The sequence below is a fragment of the Hippocampus comes genome, unplaced genomic scaffold, assembly GCF_001891065.2.
Source record: "Hippocampus comes isolate QL1 unplaced genomic scaffold, H_comes_QL1_v1.1 scaffold174, whole genome shotgun sequence".
Lineage (NCBI taxonomy): Eukaryota > Metazoa > Chordata > Actinopteri > Syngnathiformes > Syngnathidae > Hippocampus > Hippocampus comes.
In genome coordinates this window covers 6289844-6300783 of record NW_017805983.1, presented here as the reverse complement: position 1 = coordinate 6300783, position 10940 = coordinate 6289844, and the positions used below count along the sequence as shown (strand labels likewise).

General features: G+C 41.8%; 1 protein-coding gene across 5 annotated transcripts in view; it reads right to left on the bottom strand.

Annotated features, from left to right (window-relative positions):
• The window catches only part of LOC109528533 (death-inducer obliterator 1), a 38930-nt gene that overhangs the window by 19077 nt on the left and 8913 nt on the right, over nucleotides 1-10940 (bottom strand). For 3 of the 5 annotated variants that reach the window (XM_019891252.1, XM_019891253.1, XM_019891256.1), the window contains exons 2-6: nucleotides 6773-6830; nucleotides 5596-6676; nucleotides 5267-5492; nucleotides 4764-5042; nucleotides 4494-4674 (exon numbers count right to left, since the gene is read on the bottom strand). In XM_019891252.1, coding sequence (XP_019746811.1) covers nucleotides 4494-4674; nucleotides 4764-5042; nucleotides 5267-5492; nucleotides 5596-6676; nucleotides 6773-6815 — 1810 coding nt within the window. In that variant the 5' untranslated portion in view covers nucleotides 6816-6830. Of the gene's footprint in view, nucleotides 1-4079; nucleotides 4675-4763; nucleotides 5043-5266; nucleotides 5493-5595; nucleotides 6677-6772; nucleotides 6831-10940 lie in introns of those variants that run through there. The other 2 variants (XM_019891254.1, XM_019891255.1) reach the window with 2 other exon arrangements.

The following is a 10940-nucleotide window of genomic DNA, read 5'->3' as shown; positions in this document are numbered from 1 at the left end:
GGGGCAGGGTAATGGTCTGTCAACCAATCACATGGATGCTACGTTTGTACATTGTGGAGGAAGAAAAAGAGGAGGGTTGACTTTATGTCAGCTGAGACACAGTCACCAAAATCTAACGCCGTTAATCGTCACGTGGACGGCAACTTTACTCTCTATCTCCTCGAACAGCCTTTACAACCCCAAAACTCGTGTGCAATTGTGGTTGTGAAAGTATGTTTGTTTGCAATACGGGAAGCAGCATCAGGATTGTGCAGACTGCAAAACATGTAGGAATTGCTTTTATCATATATGATGGCTGTATGTTGTACAATGTGACTGTGCTGTAGGTATGCAATATGACAAGCATATTGAGAGTGTGATCATAACCCGCAATCCCTCTCATGGGATGAAATATGCAAGAATCACAGCTCACGAACTGAAGCGACTTTTGACATGTTTGGAAGCAATTATTCCAATTCAAGTGAATACACGTAGAATTCATCCATTCCGGCCCCAGAACAAAGATGCCTGCCCAGGTACGACAAGCTTGCCGAGGTGAGATGCGGCCGGACAACCCACCCAACACTGTCGCACTGGCAGGCAGCGGAGCTGCTGCTTCCCCAGCCACAGCACGCTCCCAGCCTCGCCAGTGACACATTCCAAGGCTCCTCAAATCACAATTGTGCACAATGCACCAGTATGTCACTTTCTTGGGAGCAATACTGAGACGTATCTGTATGTGAAATGCATGGAGCGGACAATGTGAGCACTGTGTGAGCAAAAGCACAACTGAGCGTTGCGCATGGAGTCAGGGACTGTTTGTGAAGCACTTTGTGAATTTTTAATCAATCAATATCTTTTATCTGAAAATTACGTTCATAAACCCACTTGTTTGTGAACAGAGGTTCCACTGTAAGCAGTTTTACAGTGGCATATTGCAGTACATCTTGAGATGGGAAAAGGTTTGCTCTCCGAGAACATAACATAAATCAGGGGTGCCCACACTACATCAGCATGCGAGCTAATTTACTTTTAAAATGACCAAGTCAAAATGATCTACGGTCCCTTCCAAAAGTCTTCGAACGGCAAGTTCCTTTGTTTTTGTTGTATTCTGAAGACATTTTGGGCTTCAGATCAAAAGTTCAAAACTCTCAACTTTTACTTTATGACAACATAATTTACTAACATTTGTTTGTTTGTCATGTTACTCTATTTACTAACTTGACAACATAATAGACAACACAGAACAGAAAGCCTTTTGTTTGAAGCCACCCACTTTTCAAGTGAACAAAAGCAGTGAAACGGATATAATTAATCTAACTCAGAGTGAATTACATGTAATAGTTGGTGGCATAACCCTGACTTCGCCAGACTGTTTCAGTCTTCGTTTGAAATGCTTTTCCAGGCCTTTATTGCAGCTTCTTTCTGTTCTTGTTTGTCTCTGGGGGATTCAACACAACATAGAATTTCATTGGGGGGGAAAAAGTAGAAGGTCTAAGAATGGCCAGGTCAATCATCAGACCTTAACCCAATAGAGCATGCATTTTACCTCCTGAAGAATAGACTCAAGGGAGAAGCCCCCAGAAACAAAAACTTTTGTCTTGATGTTCATTTGAAATCCAAATGTCTACGCTATACAACAAAAACAATTTGCCGTTCCATTATTTTTGGAGGTGACTGTACCAACAAAATGTTTTTTTTTTTTTTGTAAATATTTGAGCTCTTAACATGCGGTAAGCCGGGCTGTTGCTAACGAGCCGTACGCAGACTTCCAAACAGGCGTATGACTTGCTGCCCTAATGGCTGATAGGTGGGCGTCTATGTTTTATTTGAACTCTTTTATTGCCGTTAACAGGCAGCTATATCAGTCGCTATAAAACTGCAAGTGAGTGAATTAATGCCATGGGATCGACCCACAGTCCCTTGGAGATCAACCGGTTGATCATGACCGACGCAATGGGCATCTCTGATAAAAATGTTTCCAACAATTTCCCACAACAATTATAGCGTGTTTGCGCAACTGTTCCTCCGACTGTGTTCCTCATCAGCACTAAAATAAAACCTCCTGATTAAAATGTACATATTTGCACAGGTAGGTAGTTATACACTACACTTACGCCGTTACATTCACTCTTTTCACATGTTTTTAGTACTTGTCAGAGTAGTTTTGATGCAACATACGTTTTACTTTTTTTTTTTGTACATCTGTGAAGAAGAAACTGTACTTCGCGGGGTTCAAGACTAAGACCAATTTGGGGACCTAATTTCTCAATATTACGCCCCAAAATATAAAAAGGAGGATGCATTCGGTGCGACCAGTGTCGAGGGGCAGGGGAGGAGGGTATTAATTGGTATCTGTAGCAAATGTTTAATATTTGCTTCAATGTAATTTGTGTGAACACTGTCTGCTATATGCTACTTGTGTGTGTGTGTGTATATATATATATATATTTTTAAAATGCTGACTCATCACTCAGTTGAAAGTTTACAGAATGATGATGTCAACTGAGTTAATTGGGCCTGACCGATATATATATATATATACTTTTTTTTTTGTCAAAGCTATTTTTAATTACTGTTCAACCGTCTAGTTCAATGCCAATGTTCAATATTCTTGAGAAGGTATTTGCTCTTAAAAAGGACATACTCGCTCCATCATAAAATCATCAGTTAAAAAAAAGCCAAAACAAACCCATCAACAATGATTATCATTTATCATGGTAATTTTGGAGAAAATATACTCTTAAAAAAATGTGACAGGCCAAGGTGAGTGACCTATGCGCATAGAGTGGAGCTAGCTACAGATGACAGGAACGATTGCTAACTACTTGAAAGTTCTAGTGGGGCCCATTATGTTCAAATGTCATGAGCAAGACTCTGATACAGAGCACTTCAAGCACCAGTACTTTTGAGTAAGTGACCAATTTTGTGGAATTGTGATTCAAATCAATAACTTTATGGTGACCAGATTGTAAGCGAATAATTTTTACAATGTTACCTAAAAAGACAGGCGGTCATTTTGTTTTAAAAAGGAGTGAACCTACAAAACTGCAGTGTTGAATGCGATGTCGTGGAAAATTTTGGAGCACCTATCCTTGTGCTAGTGCACACAAAAAGGGTTGGGCGCACCATTACAACCAGTTCCAAAATTTAATCTCGAGTCCTGCTTTTACATCATTATATTGAGTTGCATTCTATTTGCTACCGTGATTTTTATCTATTTATCAATGTATTGTTTGCATGATCTTTTTTTGCAGGGGGGGGAGGAGGTCTGTTGTTGTTTTAAATGTTAAGAGCACAGAATATTCCACCATCCTGGTGTGGCGATGAATAAATTCCCTGTCGCTTTGTTGATGTTTTCACCGACAATCCACCCCAACAAGCTGGAGGTGTACAGTGACTTTTATAGAATCCCACGACTCTAAACTCTGAGGAGCCAAAGAGGGAAGACTTTTGTCTATTAATAAGCATCGCTGATGAGTATGATGTATTTCAACGTTTTTATGTTTTTCTCATGTTACTATATGAAGACAGATTTTGAACTGCTGGATTGTAGTGTTGATGTTTGGTGTATCGGAAGATAAGGTTGAACAAAGTTTCTTGTTTTAGCAATATTCGTATTCATATTCAGATGTGTGAAATGACTCACTTTCTCTGTAATGCCACATACACTGGCTCCCTGTCAAACTGAGGATCAACTTCAAAATACTCCTCTTCACATTCAAAGCCATTCATAACCTTGCCCCCCCCTATCTGTCGGACCTTCTTCAAATTTCTGTTCCGTCCCGCCCCCTGAGGTCCGCGGCCTCCCTCCCCCTCTGTGTCCCCTCTGCCTGTCTCAGCACGATGGAGTGCAGAGCTTTCAGCCGCTCTGCCCCCAAACTCTGGAACTCACTCCCACCCGACATATTGACTCTCTTCCTATATTCAAAACTCATCTTAAAACCCACCTATTTAAAATTGCATATACAGTTTAAACTCATCGCTTTTATTATTTATAATTTTATCTGTGGTTTTATTGCTCTTTTGATTGTAAAGTGTCCTTGGGTATTTTGAAAGGCGCGTATAAATAAAATGTATTATTATTATTATTATATAATTATATTGTTTTGTAATGTGATACTGGTGGTATTAGGAGGTAGATGAGGTCACGTTTAAGTTCCCACCGAATTCCCAGGCATGTACCGGTGTATTAAAATCCATTCAAAGTTGGATAATATATCCCCAAAAGGCACTGCTGTGGTTTGCTTTTTGATTTTCCAGTGATAGCAAACGGCTAAAATGAATGTGTTTCGAAATGCAAAGTCATTCAAGATTGTGTTTGAGTACATCACAGGTTACATTTGGACTGTAATATACTTACCAACTCCTGACCCCTGTGATGTATTAGTGATATGTATGACTGTATCACTGTGAGTGATTGTGTGACTTGTGCAAAGATGAAGGAAACCTCGTGCCAAAGGGGGAAAGTGTCTGTATGAATTGGAAGAGGATGAGTAGTGAATGGTACATACACGCTGTGTAAAACTTAGGTGATGGTTGCCGAGTGGCCTGAACTCCTGTGAGAGTGGGGTCACAGGCTAGGGAAGATGTAGCCTCTGTCTGTGCTCCATGGGTTTCCATCAGCTCGTCTTCTTTGGCACATTCTTCAGCTTTTGCTGCTAACCTCGCAGACACCCTACTAGAGCTTTGACCCTGAGGGGGAAGATATTTTCACTCATCAAGCATTTACATTGACACCATTTTTCTAGATCACTATGTTTGAAATGACTTGAATGATTTACCTTTGCAGTAGGCATTACAGCTGTGGCTTTTTTCTGCACTTGACCTCTAGGATTGGACACCTTTGTGTCAGAGAGAGACTTCATAGTGAGAGCAGCATGCTGCACAATGCAAACAGTGCCACAATAAACAGATTCCTGCAATGCTGGTTTGGAGCATCCTGGGCCAATACACAATGGACGAGAACAACCTGTCTCCATCGCCCTTTCAGGTTCGGTTCCAGCCACAGGCCTTATTGCAGGAACCTCCGCTATGTGATTCACCTCCAAGTCTACAGTCTTCTGAAACCAGATTGGCATCTTATGACCAGACCTCAATTGGACAATTTTCAAACAATGCAACATTCATGTCACTTGGATAAGTCACAAATTCAGTGGCATTCAAGACGACAAATTGGGCTATGGTGTTTATAGGAACTGGAATAGCGCAACGTGTGATCAAAGGAATGAGGGCTGTCTGGAGAAATGATATATAGTGAAAACCAGAATCCAAATTAAATGCGAACCTTCACGGAGTGCCACTCCTTTTTCCCCTCTGGTTCTTCACCAGAAGGACTGAGTGACAAGCTCTCGGGAGAAATTTCGGGATGGGAGTGACACTCGGGCTGGAGTTGGCTCAGCTGCTTTGTCGTGCAAAGTGAACATATGTACTCTTGACAGCCTTCTGACTCACTGACACCAACACAGTCGCCATGGAAATACTCCTGGCAACCGTTACAGGAGATCATGAACCTAGAGGGGGGGAACCAAATGAAGGAATCAGGAAGTTAAAGTCATTATTTGGAGCGGGGGCAGAAACTCTGCCCGGGAGAGATATTTATTACTCTCAAGTTACCTTTTGTTGTGTTTTTGCCGACAGATGCAGTACAGGGCATTTGGGTCATAATCCTTGGAGTCCGATAAGCTTGAATGTTCCGTAACATTTTTAATGACACTGTCTCCTTGCTTCCCCTCCTCCTCATCTGGTGCATCATTGTACTGGCCAAGAGTTGTGTCACTATTCTGATCTACATCTGTGCCAACGATAATAAAGTCTGAGCTTGTTTGTTGAGCAGGACTCGGAGTTGTAACGGAGACTGTCTCTGATGGATGAATAAGAATCACATCATCATCGTCTTCGTCATTTGCCATGATTGCCACAACCTCCGATGCCTTCGACCTCCCTCTGCCCCTTCCTCTGCCTTTACCCTTTCCTCGCCCTCTCCCTCTTCCTCTGGCCTTTCCTCTTCCGCCTCCCTTGGTGCTGCCTCCCTGCCTGGCTTTATGGTCCAACTGCTCCTTGATTTGTATTAAAGGCATGTCATCGCTATCCTCTTCCTGACTTGAGATTAAAATTACACTCTCGACATCCTCTTGTGCCACTTCATCTGAAACAACGGGCTGCAAAGTTCCAACATTGTCTGCAGATCCCTTGAGTTCAGACACCACTGTGTCATCTGCAGTCTGTGCGGGCGGGACCTCTGTAGCAGTGCCAACTCCCAAAATATCGGGGTCTGGCAAAGTTTGAGACATTTCCATAGACAAATCGTCATCCCCACCAAGAAGACTGAAAGCTGTGTGAAAAGCAGACCCAACATCCTGCCACATGCTCGGGTCAAGACACCCGCCCGCAGAGGCTAAAGCTGGTTTTGTCTCGTCAGGTACCGGTGAGGAAGAGGCGGACCACTCGAGATCTTCTACAGCAGTCCGAGATTCTTGAGGAGATTGGGCAGCAATGCTGTCTTTCGAGGCTAGCGTTGTCCGTGTTGGACGACGGCCTCTGACTTTCCGTAGAGGTGGAGGGCTGTTGGTCAAGTCTCCAACTTCTTCCATGAACTCACGGCGAGCTAAAGTTGATCGCCTGAAACCCCAAGACTTTCTAAGCTGGGACAATCCCGGTTTATCATCTGAAGCGTCTGACTGGCTCTGCTGCTCCTCTACAAAAATAAACCATAATACCCACAAATACAGATTAATTATCTCATAATCGTTTGGATCGGCCAGTCAAGAGAATGCAGTAGAAGATGTTTTACCTGAGCCTGCATTATACTCCTTTGGTTTCGCACTGACATCCATTGGAATGAATCAAGGCTGTCCAAAATAAGGTATATTACTCATTAGCACACAAGTGAAATGAAGTGATGCAAGAACCTGGAACGCAACAGTGTAAAATGTCCGGAGTGTGTGTGTGTGTGTGTGTGTGTGTGTGTGTGTGTGTGCGCGTCACTGACACAATACACTATAATCTAACAATACTCCCAACTATTATTCATATTCCAGCCCTGCCTGAAGCGTACATTAATGCAACAGTAAATTACACTGTCAATCTTTTTTTTTCGTTATTTCGTTGCAGATTTACGTCATATTAGCGTTGAAAAAAAAAAGGAAAAAAAGTCCGCCATGGAATGTCACAGGGGTTACCTCGATACAGTCTGGTAGCCAGCTCATTGAGCCCTTTTATGAACAGAAAAATGTTGAGCACACCAAAGGTATATTCAAGAAATATTATGTAAGGATCCCCAAGATATACAATCTGCCATATAATAATTTTCATTTGATGATCAATTGGGATAATTAGCACTCGTATTAGGAGTCGAATAGACATGATTTTGACACATTTTTTGGACACATTTTAATTAGGGAGTCACTGAAAACAATAGTATCAATATCTGAATCAGTTATTATAGTTAATGGAGGTTAACGAAATAACTAAAACCAAATTCTACAAAATATTCTTATGAATGAAACAAAAACTAAAGTGCGTTTTAAGACTAACTGAAACTATAATTGTCAAGAAAATGTGCTTTGTTTGAATCGTTTTCAATTCATTTCATACATTATGATTTTGGCATTCATTTTTATTTGTATATGTATTTATTTCCACATTACTTTAAGGCTGTACAGAAGAAAGGTTTGGGAATTGTAGTTTACTTTATTTAATTACACAATACTTTGATGTTTTATGTTGCAATCCACAAATAATCCATATATTAAAAACTCAAACTAATACTAAAACTAAACTCAAACAAAGCCTTTTTGAAAAAAATAAAAACTGAAAAAACAAATTTGTTTCAAAATGTAATTAAAAAAAAAAAACATGATAATGAAAAATACCTAAATATTAAAATGCTGGTGCCAATACTGTAGGTCTGTATGCAACTCATAAAAATATTTTGAAACCTCTCCAATACTATTTTATCGGCCTGATGCCTTCCGGCAGCTATGTTAGCCATGCGGAGATACTTCTCAACTCAACTGTATTTATAGAGCACTTTAAAACAACCACCACTATATACGAAGTGCTGTACATGGAGCAAAAGTCATTATTAACAACAATAAAACAATAAATGATTAACAAAGAGAGTAGAAAGCACAAAACAATAAAACTAAAAATCAAGTCTCATGCTGAGTCAAAAGCCGAAGAATAAAAATGAGTTTTAAGACAAGTTAGATTGGCATCGAGGGGGCTTGCCGAACGTTTAGTGGGAGGTCATTCCAAAGAGAGGGGTACACTTTCAGCAGACTGTAAAATATGTTTTGGTGAATCAATGATGAACTCCTCTATGGAGGCGGCTGCCCCACAAGTTTCGACAGTTGGCCGTCTAGCGAGGAATTGGGCGTCATTGCAGCTATATCGCTCTGCCTTACACACTAACTAAACTTCCCTCAGTGAGTACTTGTGGAGGAGTAATTATGCCTAATATTCCAAATGCCTGGGAAGACAACTGTAAAATAGCGAGCCACCAGCAACTTTGAAGTGCTCCCAAAGCAAGTGCTTCACCAACTTTCTTCAAACACTATCAATCCGTACCCCAGTGAAAACCAAAGATGAACAAAAAACTTGTATTATTCGTATCAGGGACCAGAACATATTTACAGGGCGAGCCAACATGTTGCTCGCAAGCCAACATGTGGCTCGCAAGCCACATATGGCTCTTTGCTCGGTTTCATACGGCTCTGAAAGCACTTTTCACACTGAACTTAGCAAGTCGCAGCCCGCCGTCATCATCTCCATTCATTGTGTATGTCGTGAGGGGCGAGGACCACGGAATGGACCGTTGCTGGACATCACTGCGTAGGTGGAGAACATCTGCTGCAACTGCTCGTCACCTCAAATTAATACTATTTTATTCTAGATTGGGGTTATCATGACGTCAGAAAGTGTTTCCAACAGTAGAGCACCAGGCGGAGCGGTTTATGGCTATTTTGGCACACTTATTTACAGGTAATGTCCTGAGGACAATAGAGGAAGACTTGAAAAATGCAGTGCATTTATCAACAATGGCTATGTTTAGATGTAGTCAATGCCACTTTTAAAAACCTGGAAATTAGCAATATTGCGGTTGGGCAAGGTCATGTAAATCAACAAACTTGCTCATATTCTGTTTTTTCAAAACCTGAGTAAGGGTTACTCCTTCCCTAACCCAAATGTTTGGTCATATAAACACTTCAAACAGCATTCGTTTGTCTTCTGTGCATGCTCGATCCACAAGGAAACGTGGTCTTTTGAGCACAGGAACCTCTTGTTTGCGGCGTGTGGCGTGCAACCCACCGGGCATACACAAGCAGAAGTAAACACACTTGATGAAACTCAGCTGCAGCACAGCATTACAATTGTGGAGTGAGGAGGAAACCGACACCTTTATTTGTGTGGTGAAAGACATGAATATATTGGAATTTATAGATGGTTGAAAGTAAGACGCAGAAATGACATCTACTTGTGTCATGACCTGATATAAGTTCAATTGTTTCACTTTAAAATACGATGACCAAGTACTTTCCGAGTCGAGCGTGGTGTACACTTTCATTGGAAGCAATCATACAATAAAATAGATCCATATTTTCGCGCAATTGGCAAGCACTATTTTTTGGTGCATTCTTGAGCGTGAGTCATCAGGATTTAGTGCGTAGTTCAGCTACAGGCATTTCGTATTTTCCAAAGCGAACAGCTGATCAGTTGATGGTGTCCACCATGATTCTCGAAAGCAACAACCGTGCGACAGGCATTGTTTCCTTCTGTTCACCATTCAGTTTTCCGTGTATAATTGATCATTTGAGCTAGTTTTTCAACTGAATACCTTTGTATGAAGGCAGTTAAGCTGATAAAGTGTAAAAATATCAATACATTATCTGAACTGCTTATCCTCACGAGGGTTGTGCTGGATCCTATCCCAGCCGTCTTTGAGCAACAGGTGGGGTACACCATTAACCGGTTCCCAGCCAAATGCAGGCCACCCATCGACAAACATTCACACCTAGGGACAATTTAGAGCGTTCAATCAACCTCCCATGCACGTTTTTGGAATGTGGGACGAAACCGGAGTAGCCAGAGAATCAGTGGTTTCCTATGAACTGGAGGGGCCGTGAACAAGACAGGACGTTCGTGGTGCGGGAGAAGGAAGGGAGAAATGACACCGTAAACTGCACACCGGTTAACGCTGTTGTTTTGGCGGAGTCGCGGTCAGTACGGCATTTTGTTCTCATTAAGGAGTTTACTTCGAGCTTTCTGCTTAGCCTGATTTATTCTTTGATGCTACAATAGGTCACGCATACTGAGGCATGAGTGTTGCCAACCAATTACTCTCTCGATTGTGACAATACACGTGATAATATGCTATGACCCATTCTGACTCGAATTCGAGAATTCTTATTTGGTGTTTTTAAATGGCCAATTTGCTCCTCTTTTTGAATCATCACCGATTTGTGCACAGCCCTGCTTTTCTGATCCGCTTATCCTCACAAAGGTCGCGGGACATGCTAGAGCCTATCCCAGTTGTCTTCGGACAGAAGGCGGGGTACATCCAGAACTGGTTGCCAGCCCATCGCAAGGCACACAGAGACCAAGAACCATTCGCGCTCACACTCACACCTAGGGACAATTTAGAGTGTTCCATTAACCTGCCACGCATGTTTTTGGAATGTGGGAGAAAACTGGATTACTCGGAGAAAACCCAAACAAGGCACAGGGAGAACATGCAAACTCCATACAGGAAGGCCGGAGCCAGAATTGAACCCTGCACCTCTGCTCTGTGAGCCCTGCTTGATAGGAGTAAAAATTATAAATGTGATCTGAGGTGGTGGTCGTGGTGGGTGGGGTATTAGGAGCATCTTCTGCTTACTTGTGCTTTAGCACCCATGGATTCACCTAGCTGCGCACGCGCGCACACACACACACACACACACACACATATATATATATAT